General features: G+C 34.2%; 1 protein-coding gene across 3 annotated transcripts in view; it reads left to right on the top strand.

The window, feature by feature from the left end:
* The window catches only part of CNTLN (centlein), a 201,953-nt gene that overhangs the window by 89,375 nt on the left and 85,938 nt on the right, over positions 1-26,640 (top strand). For all 3 annotated transcript variants that reach the window (XM_085326231.1, XM_085326230.1, XM_085326229.1), the window contains exons 9-12: positions 5,961-6,134; positions 11,545-11,670; positions 16,867-16,988; positions 19,740-19,865. In XM_085326231.1, the coding sequence (XP_085182357.1) occupies positions 5,961-6,134; positions 11,545-11,670; positions 16,867-16,988; positions 19,740-19,865 (548 nt within the window). The remainder of the gene's footprint in view (positions 1-5,960; positions 6,135-11,544; positions 11,671-16,866; positions 16,989-19,739; positions 19,866-26,640) is intronic.

Here is a 26,640-nt window from a genome sequence, read left to right as displayed (position 1 = left end):
CCCAGCTTGTGCTTGCATCTTACTGCATGTGCTGTATCACTTGTTTCTGGCAGAATCGAAAGCARTAACCAGCTCGGCTTCTCAGTCCTTTCCGCAAGTAGTAAGTCATCTGCACTGTCCCCAGAGTTCAGGATTTTACTTAGATAGTTAGTTGCAATCATTACTCTTTATTTGTCTTACCACCGTAGTCTCTTTATCACCACTGTCCTCCTCTTGGCATTTACATTTCTCTTTTCCTGAATGCAAGTTCCTAATATATAGCAAGTGTCATCCCTCCCCAAGTCTGTTTCCAGTGTATTGTTTTCACTGGGTCTTTGCTTGATAAAAGTTTCCCATCATACTTCCATCTGCTGGATAGACAAGCCCTCTTCTGCCATGAGTATTTCAGATGGTGTTTGAATTCAGTGTCCAGCTCTTCTGCTGCAGGAGGCTTTGTGTAGAAGATTACTTCAGTGATAGGCAGTGAGCCAGAGCTGTGATTTACACGAGTTCCTGCAACAACCTCATACGAACTTAACTACATATGACTATGAAAGCAGCACATCCATTCAAGGCACTGTCAGAATTGCTATTAACTGTAGTAGTGTTGTCAGAATTGCCATTAACTTGGTCCTATGTTTTTTCTCTTCTCTTTCTATGTGACAATGAATATCTAAATCAAAGGGTCACTTACGTGTCTGTACACAGTCTTGTATATTTTGTGTGCGTACTTATTTAGAAAAGAATGTGAATAAAATCTGATAAGATGAAATAAAATATACAAAATTCCAGTAAGTCTGCCAAAATTCTTCTTTTTTTCACTTTTGGCTGAATTTTTCCTCTTTACTCTTTTAGTATCTGTGTTTAATTTTTACAATTTGAGCTCTGGCTATTATGGTAGTAAAWAATACATGAATTAGTAAATATATCATTGTGTACTGGCATGGGAAATAATGACAAATTGAAATGTGTCTAATAGTGGCTTTTCAGCCGTGTGCAGCTTTTTAACAGCTAATTTCAGGAACCTGTCCTAGAAGTATGTACAGTAGAGCAGGTGCTGCTGTGGTCGTCTGAATTCCAGGCTGTAAGAAGGAGGAGCTGTTGAAGGATGCTGACGTGAGCACTGCCTCTGGCTTGGCCGCCCAGCTAGCTGACTCAGTAACAGTTTAAGAAGAAACCTGGGAAGTAATTGTTATTTCTTACATAAACTGCTTCTGGTGGTTCCCTGCAGGAGTCTGACTGCAAGAAAACTTTGGTATATGGGTCATAGGCTTGAGCAGCTTGGTTGCCTTGGGTCTCAAAAGCTGTTTCCTCATTAAGCTCTGCTGGCAAATGTGTGCTAACTTCCTCCAGTCTGAGTTGTGTGTATAACCTGTATTAATGTGGTGTTGAGAGAAAAGATATCCTAGCCCRTACTAAGTAGCCGTGTGCTCATTAGCTGGTCTGTCACTCAAGCAGAGTGAGSTTTCATCTACTTACAGAAAGATTGCTCAGGCTTACGCACAGTTTCCTCCTATTCTGGTACTGCAGCGTGCATCTAGAGGAGGTAATGTCTTGAAAGCACAGATTAATATTGAGGAGGTAGAAAGAGAGGGACAGGGGAGGGAGCCATTCTGTTCACACCCGCTATGTCTTACCATTTCAGCAAAGCAGAACGGAACGGGACTATGGCAGACAATAGCTGTATTCTGTCCATATTGTTTGGTACTGTTTGTTAGCTCTGTCAAGAGTAATGTAAAGCAAGCACTGGATTCTCTTCCCTAGGCACATTGTTGTGATTGTTCCTTTAGTGACTTCACCTTGGTTAATGCGTCCAGACAAAATCAGTGCTGTCTTCCTTTGTAATGATACATAAGCATAAGAGGAGTGAGAGATCTGTTTGGTAGAAGAAAATTCTTTCTGTGTTATATTTGTTCTTTAAGACATAAATAGGCCATTATCAATTATTTGGAATATATATTTTGCATGTTAAATTGAATATCAGTATGAGAAAATCAATTATATGCTGAAAATAACAGATAATTTAGGCTAATCTTTATTGTGAAAATAAAAAAACCACGTAATTTTGCTAATGTAGACTTTATAGCACAGATAGAATTTAATCCAAGATGCCTAAACTTGAGAGAAAGCATTCATTTGCAGTACTCAGCATGTAGATGGATAGTCTGGGCAGAAGTTCAGTATTACCTGTAAACCAGGAATTTTAGTTCTAGACATAGGTTTCAGATAGACTTCAAGAACTGGAACTTTATGGAACTCTTATTGTTGAGGTCAGTTAATATTTCAGTTGGTGAGAAAACAAGACTACAACACTGATTTTGAGATAGCAGCTGTAGAAAACAGTGATGCTGCCACTTGGCATGTAACCTGGCTTTCTTTTTCTGGACTGTATTCTGGAACTGGACTACATTCTTCATACGGGCCTTGGATGCTAAGTCCTGAAGCACAATATTGTTCTTATTTCAGATAATACTAGGGTTTTAAAGTCAAAGTTCAAACAGTGCAAGTTACATGCTTTTTTTTTTTTTTTTTTTTTTTTTTTTTTTTTTTTTTTTTTTTTTTTTTTTTTTTTTTTTTTTTTTTTTGCTTAGTAATTACAATATTTCCCTTAGTTCTTAGATTACTTAATTCTTAGTGAGAGTTCAGATGTAAAACTAGAGAGTAAAAACTAATGAAGAGAGTGCATTCCTTTCTCAAGATCTGAAAAAACAGAACTCTACCTATCCTCATGAATAAATCTTGGAACTATAGGTCATTAATGGGGTCAAGTTTCTTACAGAAAATAAGGTTCTCACAAAAACCTGGAATCTTTTCATTAAATGATTTGGTTTTGAAGATTTTTTTTTCCTTTTTACCAAGGAAATCCAGTATACAAAACAACAATAATTTAAAGTTTAATGGGCATGAACCTGAAACAGAACACTAGAGAGAGAAATTTTGTCCAACTTTCAGTCCTTGGATTTTTTTTTTTTTAATCTCAAAAATTCATATTTGTACATTCTCTTGAAATTTATTAAAACAAAGTCTTCAGTCTAGGAAACAAAGAAAATTATTAATCAGGGAGTAAAGAAAATTTAAATTTGACAAATCACTCAGCTTTTATTGAATTTGAATCCATTCGTAATTGAAAACCTCAATACTGTAAATGAATGTCTTCAGATTGTTCTAATGTTTTTCAGCTTTCTTAGAAATATCTCTCTGTATGCATGTACTCAAGCACTATCATAAGATTTTTATGAGATATTATGCCTTTATAGTGATTTAATTTAAAATAAGTATCAAGGCATGGTAATTTTTAGAGAACTCTTCTAAGAAAAATCTATTTAAAAAAAAGTCGGTTCCTGTACTGGTCTAATTGCAGTTAGTAGCAAAACTTTATTGWTTTAGAGGAGCCATGAGTGTATATATTCTGTAACTCCTAAACTGATTTTCATTTCACAGCCTTGTACATTTTGTTGTTGATTTTATAAAGAAAGAAGTAAACAACAATAATAATACAAAGAAGTTAATCTGTGTACTTTACATTAACTAAATTAATACATACATACATACATACATAAATTAATGTATGTAATTGTAATTCTTCTGGTTTAAAAGTCAGCAACATTTACCAGTTCTAGACTTAAAATTTGTTAAGATGAAATTCATGGTAACAACGTGATTATAACAAAGTTATAACAAAATTAAAGCTATGGTTTCTTTTTTGATTACTAGTGTAACGGTATGATATTATGTTACACTTAGCATTCTATTTTTATGTGTGCTTGAGAAATCAGTAAAATTTGATGTGGTAGTATATGTATTTCTGTTTGTTAATAATGAAGAAAAAGTTCAACTAAAAATTGTAAATACGCAAGTTAAATGTAAATAAATATTCCTTATCTATAGACGTTATTTCCATCTTCCGGGTTGGATCTTTTCTCTTTTGTGTGGTCCTAAACCTGTGGTCAAATGAAAGAGTGGAATAACCTAGTTTTCCTGTAAATGTACTTTTCAATGCATGGTTAGTGTACTCCTCATCTTTGCTTTCTTTTTTTCCTCTGTGTAGAGTTTTATTGTAGTTATAAACTAGCCTTTTGCTAATTATAGGTGGAAGTGTCATCTGCAACTGTGTATAGCCTAAAGTATATCACAAAATAAGAAATTATTTAAAGAGCAGTAAGCAAGAGCGCGGGCAACTTCTGTTTTCTAACAATTCTCCAGTTTTTTTTTGCTGTATGAGGAGTTACTTGTTTCTTGAAATAAATACTTGGCAAATCTAACATGGGATTTACTTGCAGAAACTGTGAGTTTATTTTAATAGAAGCTTTGTGTTCGGCATAGAAAGAACTCAAATAGCTATGCTCATTACTCTGTTTCTGTCAAATACTAAGGTTACAAGAGTGCCTGCTTGTTAATCAAATGATTTTAATCAATTTTTGGTCTTTTTCACTCCTGCTTTAGATTAGCTAGAATTTGGAATACTTTTCTATCTATACTACTTTTTCTGATTTTTGTCAGTATACCTGATTTGTGTTACTTGAGGTTTACTGCTATTTGAGAGAATAGGACCTGTGGGTCATTGTACCAAATTCCTTCTTTTCTATTGAAGTCAGTAATGTTCTTGAGAATATGCTCAGATAGTTGCAAGCAGTTAGGTTTTGAGAAAGTTGTCTTCTGGATCGAGCTTTGGTGATTGAAGACTATTTCCTAGCTACTTGTCATTACTGTCAGAGCTCTGCTGGCACAAAGAGTTTTGTGAGTTTGCCATAATCAACATCACACAAGGTCAACTAGGTCAGCTCAGGCCACTTGCATTGGCTTTTTAAATTGCCTTCTTACTGCTGTAATGGATTAGGGTGGAGGTTCACACCCCCTCTTCTTTCGGCAGAAGTTTTGGGGTGCTAACCTCCAGCTGCCTGGCTGTACTGACCATTTGGGGACTCTGCTGTCTTCATCTGGCGCAGCTGCTTGAAAGTTGTGCATCTCTCTGCAGCCTTAGAGCACTGTGAAGAGGCTGAAGCTAATGCATTTTGYTTTGCGATTACCACAGACAAGAGTGTTTGTATTAAGATGGTTTAAGCTAACAGTGTTTTGCTCTGTGGTTGTGATGGGGTGGAGTGTGCACACAAGTAGTTACTGCAGACTCAGCTGACAAGGAGTAATTTATCAAGCCATGCTAACTTGATCACTCTTGATCATTTGGACATACTTGAGTCTGCTGTTGGGCATTGGCRATATGATTCAAAGGTAGCTGGTATCAATGAAAATATCTGTTGATTTGAACAGATTTTGTAACAGCCTCAAGGTGAACTGTCTGTGGTAGTATTATGTCATGTCAGGGAATTATTATGAACTGATTAACAACTGGGAAGGATCCTGGAATTTAATGGCTTCTTGAAATTATGTATCTGACTTGAATAACAGTGTGATTGAGGATAGCTGACTTTTTTTTTTTTTTTTTTTTTTTTTTTTTTTAATTTGACCACAATACTTGTGCTGTCTTGAGTTTATGGTATCATGGGTCGAGTTTGTGGGTTTACATTTTGGGGGCAGTTTCTAACTAAAAGTATCTTGCCTGAGAGAATATTCCATGTAAATTCCTGTTTAATAAGCCAATGATACTGGCCAGTTTAAAATTTTATGAGAAACAAGTTCAGGAGTGAAAACATTTTTACAGGAAATTTTGACTGCATGTGAAATATGAAGTAGCATAGTAAAATAGGTTACTGTAGAAGAAATGTGTATATAAAGCAACTATTGTTAAAACTGTATATTTGGAGTTGAAAAATATAGTATTGTTGTTGTGCAAATATTTATTTAAGATTTGGAGATCCTCTGTTGATCTTTTAATGTATACTTCATTTCTGAAGACACAAGTATTTACTGCTCTCTCATATTCCTGTATTATCAGTGAAGTTCTATTTCTCTAGGCATTTTCATCTAAATGAATTGTTGATTTGTTTTTTAACGTTAGTGATACTTGTACTATCATTTTCTAGGTATTTCGACAGCATTCTCTGAGTGAACTTGAGAGTCTTATTGCAACACAAAAATCTGAAATTGAACTTTTACAGGAAAAATTGAAAAAAGCAGGTCTTGACCTAGCGGAGCACAGTCTACACATGACAGATATCCTGGAAAGCAACAATGTAAGGACTGAAAGAGAGCGTGAGGTACGACAGTTTTATTGTCTTATGTATTTGTGTCTAAGTGAGCCTGATAAAGCCAAACATTTTTGCTCAGGGGTCCAGATAATAGTTTTAATACTTGTTGATGCTGCTTATAATTATGGAAGCTTGTCTCAATGGTTRTTGTGTTATCTGCCAAAGACTTGTTAAAATAACTGTTGGGAGTACAAAGTTCTATGAAATATTTGAAGGCTAAACTCTTTGTAGGTTTGTTAAAATTAATATTAAGTATTTTATTCTATTTACTAGAATGGCCATCTTTCCCTGAAAGAGAAATAAGGGAAATACAAATGAAAAATAYTGAGTAATGCAGAAATTGTTGTTTTGAAAATAGTATTTTTTCTATTAGTAAAAAATTATGTCCTTTTGAAAAAATTATGTCCTTTTTGAAGTTTATACTTTGGACTTTTTTTACTCTGTATAATATTACACTCTCTCTTTCATTGTGATTTGTTATTAAATTTAGGCTCCAGGTAGCATTAACAACTATATAGCAAATGAAGAAGATAAGAAAATAATTTTACAATTAAATTATTTTTTGAGATTAATGTAAGCCATTTTTTTGCCAGTGTGTTCAATATCTATGCAATTAATTTTTTTTTATATAGTTGTGTCGAATATRGGAAACTTGCAGAGGCCTATATAAAGGAATCGAATAGGAACACCCTTCGATATGGTWAAAGTAGTCTGCAATGTTGGTGTATCACGTTCTGCTTCATTAGAAATCTCATCTTCTTCCCAAATTTGGTATCTTCTACCATTTCCTTTGGGAAAACAGTATGGCTTTTTCTGTTCCAATAGCCTGCCTGGTCCTGCACTTATTTTTGGGAAAGAAATACTTTATAAAACATTTGTTTAGGGATACTTAGAACTCCATATTTGGCTGCCCAGCAAGAAACACTGGTTTCTTATAGCTGTTGGAATAAGGACTCTACTTCACAGGATTATTAAGAAAAAGAAAAATATCATCGATGCTGAGCCAGCCTAGACTATCTAGTTATTCTGACCTTTCCATTAGATAGCTAGATCAGAGTAGCTTGTTTTTATTATCATGTTCTACTGTCTCACTTTCTTTTTCTATGTCATAGCTTGTTTCCTCAGTGTAATGTTAGAGTGACATATTTGTCCTGGACTGATCATCACTGTGTCATGAATAAAAAATTACACTATTTGAAAGAAACCTAATTACTAACATTTAAATTCTGTTACATAGAATCTTTTCTAGTTTGATATGTAGATCCGGTCATGTTCCTCTAATACTCTACTTTAGAACTGCTTGATATATGCACATTTCCGTGTGTGCCCTTATTCTCTACCCAAACTTTTGAAAATAGATTGAAAGGTCTACAAAGCCTTTGTATTTAGGCAAGATGGTAAAGAAAATCACAGAAATACTCTGGCTTTAGGATCAGAAAATGTACTTAAAAAAGTAAGCATCCTTAATGAAGTGCATGGCTATTACTACTGATTTTTCTTTGTGATGGGGGATCTTTACGTTACCTTGTTGTTCAGTCTTTTAGGACAAAAATATTCAGGACAGTAGTTATCAGCATCTGATTTGAGAGGAAGAATAATACCTTGAAWATCCAGCACTTTTTTTTTAAACAATTACAACTATATCGGCTTCACAAAAACTCCATCATGTTAGTTCTTCATCATTCTTTAAATATAATCCCAGTAAACTGAGAACAAACAAACATGGAATCACTTCTCATCAAAATGACAAAGCTTGGATTACTTTGTGCTATAAAAAGCCAAAAATTTTGAAAGATGAAATAATAGGAAAATTTTTCAAAAAACTTTTATTCTGGGACAAAGCAAAAACTTGTGATTAATACTTTGTGACGTTTGGCCCACTTCCACCTGTGTGGTTCTGCAGAATGCATTGATACACATGCGTAGGCTAGTGTTGATTTTTGTGAATTGCAGAAACCTGAATCCCACACCTATAGTGATGTATGGCAATGAAAACAACTTATTCTGTAAGACAGATGGTGTGGTGGCTAAAAGCTTTGTTAAATGTGCATGTGCAGTGTCATTTTTCTTGATGTTGTTAAGTGCATGCTTAGAGGCAACTGTAACCCTCTTATTCGAATCTCTGTGGAARGTGGTATAGCTGACTGCCGTTTTGTATGAAGACTTAGGATTCAGTTGCTTGATCTTCCTAGAGCTATTTTTGAAGCTGAAACTTTTTAACTCTGAGTTATGATTTGTGTTACCTGACTAATCTGCCATTCACATGTTTGCTGGCAGATTCAGTAACACAGACTTTTTTTTTTAATACATAGCTAAGCTTTTAAATATCACCAAATAAATCCCAAACTTGCCATCATATGATGCATAGGAGTTATATCTTTTATTGATATACATCCTGAAGCATTCTTCTAAGTATCTATATAATTTCAAGATATAATAAATCTTTCTCTTAAAAGGCATGAGTTAGCTTGCAGTGCTGATAAAGTTCATGTTGAAACATTGTTAATCAAAAATTTGATTTGTTTTTTCTCTCCTAAAAGAAACTTAAGCTTGCACTCTGTCAGTCGATGGCTCAGTTCCTAGTGTTTCTCAGTTTCTTCAACTGATAWAAAACACTAAGTTTTCTGACTACTGTCTTCAGTGCTATATCCCGGCAAAAAAATCTAATGTATGTGTTGCAGAGTTCTCCAAGATATTTCAGTAAGAGTCTCAGCTTCCTTGTTTTGTTTTTCCTGTTTTGGGACTTCATCCAACATGCAACGTGCTGAACTTGTCTATTCCCCATTTCTCCTCTGTGTCTTTCATGGTGGAGACTTGCAATAAGAGGTTATTCAAAAAGCATCTTTTCTTATTCTGCTTCTTGATCTTGCATTAACAGTTAACGTGTAYGTGTCACGTATACTTAACAGCCATTTCTTCACATTACATCTTCTGCTACAAAGTTTCATTTCTGTTAATATTGGAAAGTGTGTTTATTTCTATTTGTTCTGTTCCTTGGTTTAGTCTTTTGCAAACAAGCTTTAGGATCATTTCAGTCATTTGACTGAAAGTCTGTTCTTTTTGCACTTCCCTGACTTCAATTAATATTCTTACAATGTTCTTCTATTAATTCTTCAAATTATTTTTTCAAAAATGTTTAGAACATTACAATTTGTGTATATTTTTAATCCAAAGGTATATAAATTTGCTGTACAATTTGAGAACTGAATTACAAATTAAAGCCTTAAACCTGGCAGCAGCAGCAGCAAAGTTTGTAGTGGTGAGAAGATTATTACAAATGCCATGCTCCAGACTGAGTTTTGCAGCAGTCCCAGGCAATCAAATGGTAGTATATTTTACTGCACAGACTTCTGTGTGTTGGTAAGAAAGTTAAACTGTCTGCCTCCATAGCAAAGATTGCCTTCAAACAACCTGTGTGCAGCTCTGGAGCCACAACCCAGCTGCTTTTCTCCACAGACCTCTAGTTTGATCACTTAAACAGGTAAAAACAGATTCAAAGAGTAGCTTGTTTAGTAGGGCACATGACTAATCCTACCTGTTCTCACAGGGCACTGTTTCTATGCCTATCAAAATTTGAATATTCTCTATATTTTTGCTTATCTTTGCCCTGTACTTCAACAGTAAGAAGAGTCACAGCATAATCCCAGGCAACTATACAAAAAGACTGTTACGTAAAGAAAACCTTGCATAATCAAATACCTATTCATTGTATTTGATCACTTTTTATTAAAGCAACAAACTGTGAGGCTTGTTGATCTTCCAATATAATGTTCTTTCTTTCTCTCTCCTTCTCCATTCTACTTCAGAGCCTTTCTTCCTCAAATCATTTTTGGTCCACTTATTTTTATTTGCTGTCCTTCTCCTAGAGAAGGACAAATGCAGTGCTCTGACCTTAATTTCAGAGAAATTGTGTATTTTCCAAGTCTTCCCTATACATAAATGAAGTTTAACCAGGAATTAATTTACTGTTTCTTGAAAAATAGTACACTCTGTATTCTAGGGAAGATGTGTGGGTTATGCAATAGTTGTGAAATCTGGAAGATAATGAATTTTGTTTAGGGTATTGACTTTATTCAAGAAATTTTGAATATTGAGGGTGATTGGAATTTTTTCATACTTTGGTTTTGGGGTATTTGACTCAAGACAATTGAAAGGAAGCTGATTTTGTGCACTGTTAATATCTTTTCTATTAATATCAGTATCTATTAACTAAAGTTAACAGAATCTAAAAATATATAGCGTCTAAATGTCAAAGGACATATGTTGTTGTAAAACTCTTTCCAAACTTTGTACATTTTTTTCTTCTCGTGGAAGCAAATTTTTGAAGCAAAAAAGAAAGAAAATCATCTTAGCAATATTTAGGTTATTAAATATGTAGAACGTGACATTTTTGTTTTCACCTTTTTGGGAACTCATTTAATTTAAATTTGAAGCATGGGCTACAGTGTTTTACAACATTTAATGCTGAAAGATAATGATCAAAAATGCCAGTTCCTAATTAAGATTCTCTTTAACATTATTTTAATGAAATAGCAGAAGTATTGAAATGCATAATATTCAAGAAGACGTTATCCTGAACTCCTGTTGTTGTAAATTAGTTATTTTACAGTGAAAATGATAGCATCTGATAACAGTAATCACAATTCCAAGTTTTAGTTTGAATTTATTAAGTATCATTTTATAGCTTACCTTGCAGGTGTTACATATGCATTAGTATTTCTCTATCCTTAACCAAAGTTATTCAAAAAAATCAGAAAAACTAATTTCATGAGGTCTTCCTTTGCCATAAGGCCATATGAAATAGAATGAAAAAGAAAGCTGCCCAGTTTAAGTGTTACTTTCACATATTCTTTCTCCAGATTGCTATATGAAGCTGTACATAATATAAACACATATTCTTGTCTCTAGTTAGTCACATTATAGTTAATGACCATATGGTCATTATGGTGTAAGATCTACTGTCTGTTGTATTTATATTCCTCAAGCATATTGTTCCTTCAACTTCACAGTGTGTTAAACTATTTCAAAGGGAAAAAAATCCTTTCCCTCTTGTTTCTGGTTGTCCTATCAAGTGTAACCTTGGACCCTTATAGAGCAATTAGACCAGCCTCTATCCCCTCCTTTGTAATGAGGTTTCTTGCATTTCTGAGTCTATAACCCTTTAGTCTTCCCTAATGGGACATCATTATTCTGAAAGAAACAATGTAAATGTAAATGAATATTCTCATTAACGAGTCACAGAGAAACCTTTAGTGATAGCGCTGTGGTAATTCTGCTTGTTATTTCTCTGGTATTCCATGCAGATTTTTTTTTTTATAATTCATTATTAGTATTCAAAATTACTTCTTCTTTAATTCTGCATGTCTTTCATAATCCAGTGTTCCAACTAGTTCAACCATGTCCTTGTTTTATTCTCCAGGAGCCACCTGTGAAACGATCAAGGTCTCTGTCCCCAAAGAGCTCTTTGAAAGAGTCAGAGGAGCTAAAGAAGCTTAAAATAGCTGAAAGGAAGATTGAAAGCTTAGAGAAGACACTACAGCTAAAGGTGAACACTAGAAAAACAACAAAAAAAATTGAAATAGAAAACCCCTCCAGCTAGAAGCTTGCATAAAGATATACCAAAATAAACAGGCATTTAAAAAATGCAGAGTGCACATATTGTTATGGACTGTAAGTGTGTTAGCAAAAAAGAATACTTTCCATTATTTTGTCTTTTTTCCTTACTGCAGAGCATGTTGTGTTGACATTTCTGCAGTCCTAGGAAAACCTAGAGTTCAAGCTATGTTATCAATAGCACATGCTCGTTAAATATATTTAAAAAAATTTTATCTGAGAATGTGTATTTTGAGAAATTTATATATTCTTATAGAAAGTAGAAAGAAAATTTTTAATTGTCCAGTTAGCTCAACATTTTAAAATACTCAAGTCAATTACTTGGAACATATATTACATCCTGTATTCTTACAAGTTATGCCTCAGAATAAGTTGTTCTAACAAATACTATTATAAAAAATCCCTTGGTAGGAAAGCATCATTGAGCATGTATTACAGTTGCTCCTCATTTTGTCCGCGTTTTAGAGATGYTTGTTTGCTTGTTTTGCTTAAAAGAAAAGAAAAAAAAATCTTAAATATATTTAGAGTGTTCTGTTGGATTCCATCTCCATATGCATTTTTAAAGCAATCAAAGAAAACCCAAACTCTGTTTGAGTCATTTTGTTAAACATTTACAATCCATATTCTCCTCTTACTTTTCTCTCCACAAGTATATTCAAACTGACATCCAAAATTTACCCTTTCAAGATGTTTATGTCCTTTTTATGAATTACTGTAATTATTTAATGCTTCTGTTGCCTGTGATTGTCCAGTAGTGTGGAATTTGTAGGGTATTTTCAGTGTATGTAACTCAAAGCAGAACTGATTTCACTAAACATGCTGTGATAAATTTCGGGTTGCCTTATCAAATGTAGTTTTGAGTTCTTGCTACACGCAGAAGTATATGCTTTCGAGATAGGTCAATTTTAGAAGAAAATGTGATTATATTTTCTCTGAGTGGGAGACTATTATTTTAGCACAAGATCCTCACCCTATACATTTGGGAAAATTTAATAATTTGCCTTAATGCACATATGGAGTATATGAACAGGACACATGATACAGACTTCAGATTCAATTCTGCATGCCATCTTTTTCCTGTTTGGGAGTCAAAAAATGAATTTTATGAAGGGTTTTTTGTTTCGCAGCTGTACCTGAAAACTGTACTCTTACTGTAAGACATATGTGTTTTGCTTGGCCTCCCTGACTGATGCTGCAGACTATTCTGGCACTGTAGAATACAACTGCTCTGCCTTTGGCAGTGTAAGTTCACACACCAGTGTGCATGTTGTCTTAAATGGAACAAAATTCTGTGTTTCTTCATGATAACTTCTGGAAACAGAAGTGAAAAAAAAGCACTCTGAATTTGTAAGCTGATATAGAAAAGAGAGCATTGTTATTCTCTGTTTATGACTTAATAATGCAAGTCAGTTACAGTAATTTTTACTGTTTGCCATACTGCCTTTGGTATTCCTTCTCTTCTGAAGTGTAAAGAGGTTCAGAAGTGTAATTTAAAACTTGTGTACATTTGTTACGTTGCAAGTATATGATCTCCAACCTTGTGTCTATGCTTCCGGTCTTTCATAGTGCTCAGCAGTATGCTTTTACTCTATAATGTCTTTAAAGGCTAAGTGTATCTCCCCTTGAAAATGTATATATGAGCTCTTCCATCTCTAGGAGACCTGGCTGACTTCCCTTGCATAGTGCTTGAATTGATTGAAAGGAAGCTATGCAGATCCAGGTTAACATATTAAAACACTGCTGTGGCACTGCATTCAGAGTTCAATGCGGCCACTGCCAGCATGGTGCTGAATTGACTTGTCAAAACAGTAATATAAATAGTGCCATTGGTATTGTGTGATTTTTTTCATCTCATCCCAGGCATTATTTTTTACAAAGGACAGTGAACATGACCAATATTGTCAAAATTGGCACTTGCTTTATTGCCCCCTCAAGCAAAGTGTTGACTGTATGATTGCCTGAAATAGACTTACAGGAAATTGAACAGTCACCTATCAAAAAATATACTGATTGTGCATATCCTGAAGATAAAGTTGTGACTTTATCCAGCAGCCCTACTGATAATTTGTAACAATTAAAAAAATGATAAACAGAATAGTTTTGTTTCTTGGTTCTTTGAGCAACAAGAGATATTGATATCCAAGTCAACATTACAAAGAAACAGAAAAGGCCAAGGTCCCATTCCTGGGTTTTTCACTGTTTCCCTCAGGTTACTCATTTCTGGTCAAGAAATATAGCTGGTGCTGTCCTAATGTCTAATATAGAAAGGGTAGACATGCATATTCCTAACCTTAGAGGGTCAATATCTTTTGATAAAAAAATCTACTTTTATATACTAAATCTACTTCATTTCTGCAATCTAGGAGCTACAGAAAAGGTAACAGAGCTCATTACTTCCTCACTTAGGGAAGAAAATGTCAAAATAAATATTGTATTTCATGGATTTTAAATGACTATGAAGCTGGTACATTCCAGCATAGTATATCAATCTACTATTGTCTTTAAGAAGTGGGTAGGAGTTTGGGCTCTGAAAGTTGGATATTTGATACAAACTGAGAACATGTTCTCTTGCCCCATGTTTTATTTCTAGAACTGTGATCCTTGGCACAACCTAAAGGAGATATTTCTGGCTTTTACCAGAAGGTTAGTTACCGAGAGCAATAGGAGCCCTTCCTTTTGCATTTTCTCATCTTTTTCTTTAAAGATCTAAAATTTTTGAGAGAATTAGAACCAAAATATGTAGTTCATCTTTAGGGCTACCTTAAATATTCATTTATATTAGAGAGGAATACTTGTTTATATCACTGTTACACTTAATTTAGATTCTTTAGATGGTCCTGTTCTCTGTAGGGTGTTMAGATGCTGAAAATATGTTAATCTTACAGCTTACGGCTTTGTGGAAAACAATTTTTTTTTAGTATGTGTAAGATTCCTCATTTTCTTTCAGCCCAAACAGCAGCAGTCAAGGAATTGAACTGATCAGTATTTTTTCAATTCAGTTTTAGCTCAGCTTTTGCAGTGACAGAAGTTGTTATGGTTTAATTCAGCAGAATTTTGAGATAGTGATTAGAATAATTTTTTTGCTTTTTGGCTTGACTGAACTTCCCTGCAAATAACAAAATAACWTTTTTTTTTATAGGCAGTTGAGTTCCTCCTCCCACAATTTGGACTCTGTCTTTACTGATCTCACAGGAAGTACTATAGAATAAGAGATCCAGCACCACTAGAGAAGATTGTTCTGTCCCATTTCTGTCAATATATAGAAAAATATGTACAAGACACCTTCATGATTAGAAAAACAGAACACAATCTAATGAAAGAGAAATGAAACTTAGATTCTAAAAATAGCAGAATAAATTCAGAGTTCTGAAGTGCTTCATACACCAGTAAAGGAARGTGATGAGGACAGTGGGCTAAGTTCTGGGTTTTTTTGAAACAGAACAGCTGATAAGGTATGATAACTGTAGTGGAATGGGTAATGGGACTGGTTAGYGATAATGAAAAACATGAGTTCATAAATGGGAAAAGCCAAGTTCTATACTTGCTTGCCCGTTTGTAAGGGCATTGACACTAAACTTCTGAGGATTTATACTGAAGACAGATGTAAGTATCCAGTGTCTTGCCAGTCTTGATCGAGTTTCAGTATCAAACAATTTCAGAATAATGATTTCATGAACCTGACTTTACAGCTCCACATCAACACTATCATAATTTCCTCTTGCACTGCCACACAAAACTTAATCATAGTCTGTACGTCCTTTGACATAAATTCATCTGAATTTTGCTGTTCGTGTTATTAGTTTTAATATTGTACTATTTACATAAACTACTTAAAAAAAACAGTCAAAAGTATTTTTTAAGTAGTTGAAATGGACAGATGAACTTACAGATTTATTTGATTTAGTGATTGGTTCAGAGAACTTAGAAAAGTATTTACGGGTAAGGTCACTTTGGGGCCTTTTATATCCTGAATTGTCTCTGTGTGTCGCTTCCAGAAAAACTCTTATTTTATACATGGTACAACATCTGAAATTTTAGTTGCTTTCTTCCAGCTTTATTTGTGTGTCATGAAGACCGGGCTACTACTTGGAAGACAAGCTTAAACTAAGTATAGCATAACTAACAGTCTGTATAAAGGCTTGCCTTTGCTTACAGCTCTGACTATTGGTGTATCTTATTTAATGCAAATGCCGAAAGCTCTCCTTACATATAAACAGTAAATGCATGCAAATAAAGTATCATGGTTTATGTAGAGATTAAGGAAAATGTTGTACAATCCCTCCACAAGCAGAGCTCCCATTGAATTGAAAATATAGCATGAAGAACAAATTTTCCTGCAGGATAATATTTGATTAATTCTTTACTATACTATGCCAGAATTTAGCTTACTTCATACTGTAGAATGTCCTTTTCTGAATGTTTATTTTTTCAAAATATAATATTATTGTTTATAAAAACTTTTTTTAAAACTTGCACATTGTTATTCTGTAACATAAATCAATGCATATCTCTTATTTTTCATCAGTATAAAAGTGTGTTTTTTAATGAGTCATATAAAAGCTATTGTGAAATCTCTTTTTCTTTCTTGCTTGTTACAAAACAATGTACTAGCAGTCAAAGCCAGAATGTTTCAAGATCTATGTATGTATGTGTATAAATTAATAAATGGGGAAATCCTGACACCATTTCAGTTCTTGAGATTTTTGATGTTGATTTCAGTGTTTTCTTCAGAATGTTTTCTTCAGAAATACAGAAATTAGCCTTCCATGCAAAAAGAGTAGTTTAGAGGAAGAGACAGTGTCTACAACTCCTTTTCAGTCTRTATATTTTAGTCATTCAGAAGATGAACACTAACATTTTTGGTCGTACATGTTTAAAAACCTCTCAGCAGCATGAAAAAGTATATATTTTGCCAAATTCACTTTAAAGTAGTAATGAGAAAAAATAAATCTGCTTTTGACCTCAGAGACTGTGATTCTAGATTATTTTTAATTTAGGTTTTATCTAGATTTTTAGTTACTTTAGTTAGGTAGTTACTTAAATTGAACTTTAGTTTCATGAGTTTTGTGTGAAAATCTCTTACATTACCCAACTCTAATTTGAGTGTTTTTTTTTTGGTGCTATACAGACTCGAGAAACTGATGAGCTAAGAGCAGCCCATGAAAAACGCAAAGAGAGGCTGCAGATGTTGCAGACCAACTACAGAGCACTAAAAGAGCAATTAAAGCAGTTGGAAGAGGGCGATAGCAGGTAAGTTACAGAGCTTGTTAAAAACATTTTCCTTACACAAGAAATCGGAACAAAAGTATTATATAGATATTCAAAACAATTTTATTTAAATGGAGGAGCTATTATGTGACAATCAAGACTTTATCCTGTGTTAAAGCAGAATATGTATACCTCTATATAAGAAAATTTAGAGCTGAAGCCAAGAGTAAAATCTATTGAGCTGACAACTTCTTTTATTTAGGATCCCATTCTGAGTTTGAGTACTGGACAGAGGCCTGCTACAGCTGCTTATTATGCCTGTGTAGTTCCCAAGCTGATTAATTTGTTGACTGTTTATGTTTTTAATTTTCTATAATGAAACAATTGCTTTTTGTGTTTTCAAAATAGTTGTATTTAATAAACAATATGGAAATAATGACATTTGTGTGAACATTTAGAGATTCAAACATTATCTGAAGCTAATCCTAAAATCCTTTTTTAATAGGGGAAAAAAGAGCATGTGCCTAAAGCAGGGTGTTTTCATCTGTTAAATGGTTATAAAATCGATTATTTCTGATTATTCTACAAAAATATTGCAGTACTATATATTTATGAATAAAAAAAGAAAGAATATCAGAACTCTGCCGTGTTGGAAGAATATCAGAACTCTGCCATATTGGAATTTCAGTCATGGGTATTCTATAATTCCCACTTAAAATCTATAAAAAATAGTGAAAATATTATGCAAAAATTCTTTTCTGACATCCTGAGAAGGGAATTAACATTTTTGGTAAATAGACACATCTGGAAAAGTGAAGAAATTTCTTACCATTTCAGTTATCAGACACTGTTGAGATGGAGTTGTTTAGGTTTGATTCTAAGAAAGTAATTGGAGCAGATTCTTAAGCCCTGGTGGCTTTAACAGGACTTCAGCAAGTGCCTACGGTTCATAGTATGCATGTATATTTTTSTAAAAATAATTCTTTTTGTAATTAGACATTCATTAGACATTAGACATTCATTAGCTATTAATAGCCTGATTCATCTTGACACAGACTGTTTTAATATCTTTCTGACCAAAAAAGAGGCCTAGAAAATGTTGCAATAATTAATAGCCATTTACAGTGCCCAAGGTGATGTAAAGGATGATGTAGTGGAAATGATAATCTATCCATTACATGAGAGTACCATTTTGGTCCATTTGAGTAGGTTTATATTACTATACATCCTTTGGCTTTTTATTTATTTTTTTTGTTGTTGTCTTTCAAGAAGAAAAAAGTCTGGAGTTTTCTTAAAGAAGAAGCTGGATTTATTTAGGAATAACATCTAGGATTTTATCTTCCGGCTCACTGTTTTAAATTCAGTGCAAGCCAGAAATGACTGAAACCTATTGGATGACAGTTCTTTATCAAATGAAATGACTTAATTCAGTGTCAAAGGAAACATTCATAGTCTACAAGGGGGCCAAGGTAAAAAGATGCAAAAAATCAACCTRGATGAAGATGATAGGTATATTTAAACTTAATACATGGTGAAGCATTGGTTAAAAAGGGAACTTCTATTTCTGTTGAAAAGGAGTGAGGCCAGCTTATGTCCAGATAGGAACACATTTGAGCAGAGTAGGTATTGGGAAATAATCTTTAAATTAATTAAAATTAATTTGTCAATTCGTAGTAGTTAATTTATTCACTGATAATTAATGTGAAAAGCTAAAAATTAGAGGTTTTTGATGATTTCTGTCATCAGAAAAGAGTTAGATATAACCTTCAGTGGTTTTATCTGACACTGAAGGATTTTGTTTTCCTTTTTAATAAACTAACAAAGGAGAGTAGACAAGACATAAATAAAACCAGTCTTTAAGTTGTTATACCTTAAACTATTGTTTTGACATCTCAAAAAACTTCATGTTGCTGGTGTAATATAATTTATTCATTAGAAACTCAGTATCAGGTACTTACGTGGCATTTTTGATCCTTCGTAAGACGTGGAGGACCTCATTCTTCCTGATTCTTAATAGGCCTTTTGTCTCGATGGCAGCTGATGGGACCTAATCCACCTGTCAGTGCACATACAGCTTCCAGATATACATGACTGCAAAGATGATAGGGCATTCTAAGCTTAACAGATTCTCTGGTAGTTTATTTCTATGGTCATAGGAATTTAAATTGCAGGGAGATTGAAATTAATTTTGTAAAGGAATACTTTTTATAATTTTTCATATTATTAAAGTACATTAAATATATTCTGAAATAAATCTTGTGAAATATTTTCATGTTCATTTGTGCTTTTGAATTCAGTATATCTTTTCTTGATGCGTCGTCTATCTATAGACTCCTTATTCTTTTATTAGACAGTAGATGAACAGTTGGAAGTAGAATGGACATTAGTGTGACTTCTAGATTGGTTTGCAGAAGTACAAGGGGAGCTGATGGCTCTCAATTTTCTTGCAAGACATTGTGTTATACTTCCACCTTCTGCTTTCTCATATCAGCATTATGAAAGATGTTTATAGAATGAACAAGGAAGATACTGCTTAGCCACATGTCAGTTGAGAACCCTGCTGCCATACTATCAGGAATTCTGTCTGAAACTACTTAATTGGTCGTTTTTATAGTACTACGTTTTAAGAGCCATGCGTTATGAAATGTATACCCCCTTCAAACATACAAGGCTTACATCTAGTATATACAACAATTACAGATCTATTTTCCAAGAGAAAGTATGTTTTCATTTGCCTGGTCTTAAAATGTGTAGATATTTAAAAAGAAACGATCTGTTTTCACTCATAAACAGGACTGAAAGCRGTAAAAACAGATACCAGCGTGCAGACCCCCATCAGCTTTGTCAAGAGGATTCTGATGCTGTATGGAATGAACTGGCTTATTTCAGAAGAGAGCATGAAAAGCTATTGATTGAAAAGTGAGTTTGATTCTTAAGCAGCATTTATTTAAACAGATTTTTTTTTTTTAAGGTTGTGCCTTGCAGGCCATGCAGGAGGATTTCCTTGCAAAATTCCAAGATTAAACCATCTACCACAAGCAGAAAGGAAAAACGTCAGCTCTTTTTTTTTTCCCTCTCTTAAATCAGTGACAAGTTACAAGTTTGCTAGCACTAACAGAAACTGTATTCCATGATCTAGGGATTGTGTTAATTAATGTGGCTCTCATCTGTTGGAGGTGTCGCTCTTCATTAGCCTGTATTTTACACACTGCCGTGCTTCATTTTTGGAATGAGGTGGTGAGGGGATAACCTAGCCAGCCATCCTTGTTTGATCTCTGCGATACATACGCAATGCAGAATGCCTCAGCTCTCTTGGTTCCCTGCCCTGTCCTGCTAATCCCAGCTGAGCTCATTATGGTGTAGCCTTGCTGCTACTCCTGGAGCCAGAGCTGTCCAAGCTAATTACTGGTAGCAGCAGAGCTGCCTGTTAAGGGTCTGGTGTGGATCTGCTAACATGGTCCTTGGTAGTGACCTGCAAAAAGCACGAGGGAGTTGCTCTCTTTCTTGCTGTGCACAGCCTGTCCTTTGGGTTTAGTGCTGATCCCTTCACACAGCTCTTTTAGCTGTAGTAAGTGTAAAACTTGGTGAAGGAAACTCTTACTTTAGAAAACATACAGTTTGCTTCTTTGATCTCATAATTCATAGGCTATTATACTCAGCCTGGCAAAGTAAGAAAATGTCCTTTTATACTAGACAAAAGGAAGTCAGTATGGTATGATTAGCCCTTTGCAGCTGTTTAATGCTCCTCTAAGTCAAGTTGATTTTTTTTTTTGTTTAAGAATCGAGACATTGTAGAAACTTCTGTTCAAACTTTGAGCATCTTTTTGTCAGCATTAAGGAAAATGTGTTTTACCAATGGGTCACAATGCAAACCAATTTTGTGGACGTACCATGAAGGTTGCTATCACAGAATTTCAACAGCAGCAAAATGTTTTGTAGTATATAAGTCTTTGGGTTGCCCATATGCTGTTTCAGCATCCTATATATAGTATTGCCAGTAGCTGTGTTGCATGGGGTATTCTTATACACACTAGTTACAATTGTGTGCCTGTCCTTGTCACTTCATCATTACAACATTTCCTGTGTTGTTTTGAAAGTAGCACAAGTCACCTTTTTTATTTTTTTGATTTTGATTTTGCCTTTTACATAGGAAAGAACACTTCTCTTGCCATACATGTGATTGCTGTTGTGATCCTCCTTCCGTCACTAATCAGTCCATGCACTGCAGGCAACAGTAACTTGGGAAAAGTAACCTACTGAAAATCTGCACTAAACCTTTCCTTTTCACATAAAGCTAAGAAGCAGAGTTTGCTTGTATGTTGGGCATGCCCTGAAGGTCAATATATTTGAAATGGTTTTCTAGAGGCTGGTGCACTTGCACATACCATCACCTTTATTGGGAACCCTTTTTTACCTAGTGCATTCCAGATCAGTGGCCTTGACTAGCCATGGTTGTGGTGAAGTGGCAGAAAGAGATAGTTGAGATCTTTAAAATTTAGAACGTTTAAGTCAAAATGAATTCTTTTAATTCTGCCTCATTCTCAATAAGAAGCCAGTATGCTCTTATGATCATTATGATGAATTTATGTTTGATTAAGTGCTTTTTACTTCTTATTGGCAATCTAGCTTATTTTTAGTTGAAGTAAGGGAGAAAACAATAGCGTCTGGGTTTTGCTTGTCTGTTTTCAATGTCTGCCTCGAGTAATGTCTTGATTCGTTGAAGCAAATGAGTATTTAAATATCTGTACTTGATTTTTTTTAGGATAGTCATTAGTACTTACATTCCCTCTTAAGTTCTATAGATAAAGGACTTGATCTTCAGGGTATTACCAATTACTTAAAAGCGTGATTTTAAAAACAATGTAGGCAAATCAATTTAGCCCATAGTTTTCATGAACGTATTTAATTTGATAGAATGTACTGATTTTTAACTGAAATAGATTAAGAGCAGCTATAAGCCAAACCTACTAAGCAGCTCTTAAACATGAGTGTCTCTGTAAGGATTGCTTTTGTTTTAAGTCTGTTTTAACTTTAGATATGTGTAACTTCCATGTTTGAATAGACTAGAGAATGAATATTAAGAAAACAAAATGGTATGTTGTTTCTTTCTTTATTCTAACTCTAAGAAAGATATCTTTTCTCTATTTCTTTGCCCCCTCCAACTAAACAAACCTTTAATTTGCATGTATTACTGATCTAGAACTAGATGGATAGTGCAAGAAACTATATGCAGTAAAAACAGGAAAACCCTTTGATGCATGTCCCTGGTTCTCAAAGTGAGTCTTTAGCAGTATTAGCATACTCTAAGCTATCAGTTTGTAAGTCATGAAATTTATTTATAAGTCAGGAAAAACTAAAGCTCTTGGAAAAACTGCTTGTCTTTGCAGTGCCTAATTCCAAATCCTGTTGAAGTTGGTGCAAAGAGTGCACAGTGCTTTGTCAGGCCTTTAGTTTTTATAAAGTTTCTTTTCCCCATTGTAAGCAGGGATTGTTCAGACTTTCATGAAATGTGTACATTGTGCAACACAATATGCTTGTTTCAGGCTGGACACTAACGGTGATAGTATGAAGTCTCAATTTTCACAAAGTTCAGAGTGTTTGAAATCTGATTTGACTTTTGGAGAATGTTACTGCAGAATGCGGGGCTTTTTTACCACTCTAAGTCTGCAATATGAGACATTTTTTCTTTCTGTGAAACTTCTTTTGCTGATACACTATTGCCATAGTCTATACCCATGTAATCTATTCTCAAATCTCAGTCTTTTATTCTAAGGTCGTGTCTTCCTTCTCTGTGTAAACTCGGCCTGTCAGGGTAGATTTTTTTTGTGTGTGTGTTCRGTAAAGAATAGTATGTATTGCATTATTTTGTAGTTAATAATGGAGTATGTTTCAAAGCTACACCCTGTATTTTTCCCAGTCGTAACATGATATATAAATTTGAGCCATTTGTGCCCATAAAAAAGTCTCTAGCTGGCTTCTTACTGCACATACTTAACTAATAGATCATGACTTTTGGTTATATACTTACTTTTTGCATAGCTATATTTAGTTTTATAACATAGTATTGCTAACTAAAATTATTAAATATTTCCAGAAGTTTTGAATGGATAAAAAGATTGTTAGTTGTAAAATAGCAGATTTCCTCCTGCTGAAAACATTTCACGAAGATGACAGAATACTAGAATAAAGCAATGTCACTGCTTTTTTTTTTTCCTTCAGTTAAAGCTTAAGTGTAAGAACGTAAAACAGTGCAATTGTTGACTAAMCCCACCAAAAGTAATTGAAAATACTAGAAAATAGCAATGTGAATTGTACTAAATGAGAGATTTTCAACAGATATTTTTAAAAGACCAAAGTTAAAACCCTAAATGCAAGATGAAGTTATTTAGTGGTTTTTACATAATTAACTCACATGGCCTCATTCCGTGAAAAGAATTATTTTCTCTTTCCTAAGCAAGCTACTTGTTATTCTTTCACAAGATATTGTAACAGCTAACTGAAGCAAATTTATTTTCTTTTAAGAGTGGTCTGGCAGGGCTGATGAGATTAGTGACCTTGAATTGTTAAGCCTTTCTCTAAAACTTTTCTTACTATTAGCCACCAGATCTTGTAATTACTGAAGTCCTAGCTATTATACAAATTTGAAGGCTGACTGTGTTTTTGAATATTATTTATATTTGTATTTTTCCATATTTAATCAGACTTTCCTGGTCTGCTTTCTTGGTTTGAAATCTAGGTAGTATTATTAAATCTCCAACAGCTTGTGGTGCTTCAGTACCTCTTCATATCTGATGAGGTTATATCAAACTGAAAATAAGCAATCTTGTCATAAACATTCTATCATAATATATATGCGGAAAAGGACAGAATTAAAGTTGCATTAATAATAAAATTGTGGCATTATCAGAGAAAAAAGCAGAATAGTGTTAGAGAAAAGCTACCTTCTTTTATGTGTTACTTGCAGACATATGTTGCCTGCATTGCTGTTGAATCAAAGCGATTTCTGCAGATTGTCTGTGTGTTACAGAAAAGAAATATTTTACTGTCGGTAAGCTCATTGCCTGTGAGAATACTGCCTCTTTCTTTTCTCTATTACCCAGACCAAGGCTTTTTGCTGCTTAAGTGAAAATGGAGTATGCATTTCCTACACAATCCTAATTTATCAACCCACATAACATTCTTATGCAACTATACACACATATGTATGTATACATATGTATATACAACCATATACATATTTAAAAAGAAATGCTAAATACGCTTTGCTAAACTATATTGAAGGGTCATGGTAAAAAGCTTGTGAACCTGTAACTCAATAACACACCAAAAAGTAACATAAAGTGTCAGGTTGCTATGCTAAGAGAGTAATGAAATTCTGAATCCAGAGCTGYTGGAAAGCAGCTTATGTACGTTTCTCTAGGAGACCTGTCATGGAGTTTCTGGAGATCTAGATAAGAGCAGTGCTGTTCTGCTGCAACATAGAGCTGAACCTAGCGTACAATGCTGACTTTCCATTTTCCTTGGATAGGGCTGATTTTGGAAGGGAAACCACCAAATCTTCAAGGTTACTTCTCAGTGCTAAATGTTTATCAGCTTTACCAAAATCATATGGAATTTTAAGATTTTAATTTTTCAAAGAAGTGGATACATTAGTTTTTTTTTTCGCCAAAGATTGCAAATAAATGTTTCCAATTTAAATTTTGAAGGAATCTCTATATGTTCTACCCTGTTTCTTGAACACTTCCCTGAAGTTTTCAGTTCTGGAATTCTAAAAATATGAATATTGAGCTTAGCAGACCTGCACTATGAACCAGGATGATGTTTATGATACTCTACTTACTCCTCTTATAATGCACAAGGCAAAATAAGTTTATATTTATAAAATTCTTACTTAATTTACTTATTACAGAAAAATTTGTTTTTAGTGAATTCAGAATGCATGCTATACACAGTGTTGTTACTTGCTTTTTTCAAATACAATCACATGAGAATAGACATGAATTCTTACAAATTTCCCTAAAACTAAAGTATTCGAGTGTAAGCAATAACTTAAAAATTGGATTACATCAATACTGGAAACCACCTTCTTACAAAAACAATCTGCAAGTAATAGAAACTTCTATCTGTTGTTCATATGAGTTTTACATAAAAGGTAAAAGTACTGGGGAGAAGGTAACTCTCTTGATATTCACGCAAAGGAGGCCCCTCTCCCACGTGCTTTTCTTCTGAGGTATATAGATGCCATGCGCTGACACCATGGTCCTGGCTCTTCAGACAGAGTCCTTCCTAAAATAAATAGTGGTAACGCTAGTTTGTTCCCCATATATGAGGCTGTTCTTATAGCCTTGTTATAAAGGAAAGAAAAGGTCCAAATTGAAGTGATGCACATAATTCACACAATGATACTTTTATTTCTTTTTTTATCATCTTGTGATCAATCAACTGGATTTCATGCTACAGTAAAACAAAGAAAAGATTACTACGTGGAATATAAAATTTTAGACATCAGTTTCTACCATGCTTTTACAAGATAAAAGTTATGCTGCATATTTAAACTATTTTAGTCTTTAGTCAGTAGCACTTCTTTGTTTTTCCAATGACTATTAATTTGAAATACATCTTGAACTCATTCTTGACAACATAGCATTGTTCACTTCTTTCTGTAGTGTGAGCAGAGATCGGGTAGGTGTGGGGGAGTTGCTTTTAGCCTTTTTCACTCCTGAATGTGGGTTGTAAATCAGACAGACTTTACTTAGTGCCAACGGATACTGCTTCCTGCAATTTTCATCCATTCTATAAGTGTGTGAATTGGGAAACAAGGATGATAAAGACATATTTCTGGGATGTAAGTGTAAGAAATAAGATAGCCCMGTGAATCTTTATAGTCAAATATTCCATTTCCTTAGTTATGGCAGCAAGATTTTTGTGTAAATTCTTCAGAATTTTCCTTCAGTAAAGAAATTCTGCTAAATCATTTTAGATAGTTAGAATGTGCCCAAAATGTAAGTAATGCTAGTATGTTTTGCCTTACTCTTTTGGCAGCATTATCCCCAGACATATGTAATGGTTTTTGCTCTCTCRTATAATCTAGATCAAACACCTGCTCCAAGGTTTACTCTCACCTCCCAAGGCTGTCAGTTGACACATAAATATACAGACCTATGAGAAGAGCATATTTTGCCCGTACTGCAGGCAAATGTTCTTGAATCATAACTCTATAGGAAAAAAGTGAAGAATTTCTATCAGAGTAGTATTTCACATGCAAAAGTCAGATAAAGTTTGTGTCTAGCTTGTTTCTTGCAGAAGAAAGTTAAAATGAATGTTTGCATAATGATGTATCAGATTCCCCATACTAATTTATGACAGCCACTTCCCATATTTTCTCTATCGACCTTTTACAAAAGTACATTTAATCTGAATCTGAAGAAGAAAATCCCTGATATTACTTTGACTCAGTGTCTTGAAAACATACTTATTTTGGTTACCGTAATAGGAACACTACTGAACTCTTTTGTGGACCCTGACAAAAAGTCAGCAAAGCTTACTTAGCAGTCTTTTTCTATATGGTTTGCTTCTTCTTTTGGCTTTTCTGTCTTCAGCAGTCTTCCATGGCTCTGAGGGAAAACAACTGAAAGGGCAATAGGTGCCCCYGAGACTCAGAGAAAGGCTTCCCTGACTGCAGCAGCTCCTGGGC

The sequence above is a fragment of the Rhea americana genome, unplaced genomic scaffold (genome assembly GCF_003343005.1).
Source record: "Rhea americana isolate MKP2758 unplaced genomic scaffold, rheAme1 scaffold_129, whole genome shotgun sequence".
Classification (NCBI taxonomy): Eukaryota; Metazoa; Chordata; class Aves; order Rheiformes; family Rheidae; genus Rhea; species Rhea americana.
Note: the sequence above shows the minus strand (reverse complement) of the source record. Positions and strands in the feature narration are given on the sequence as shown.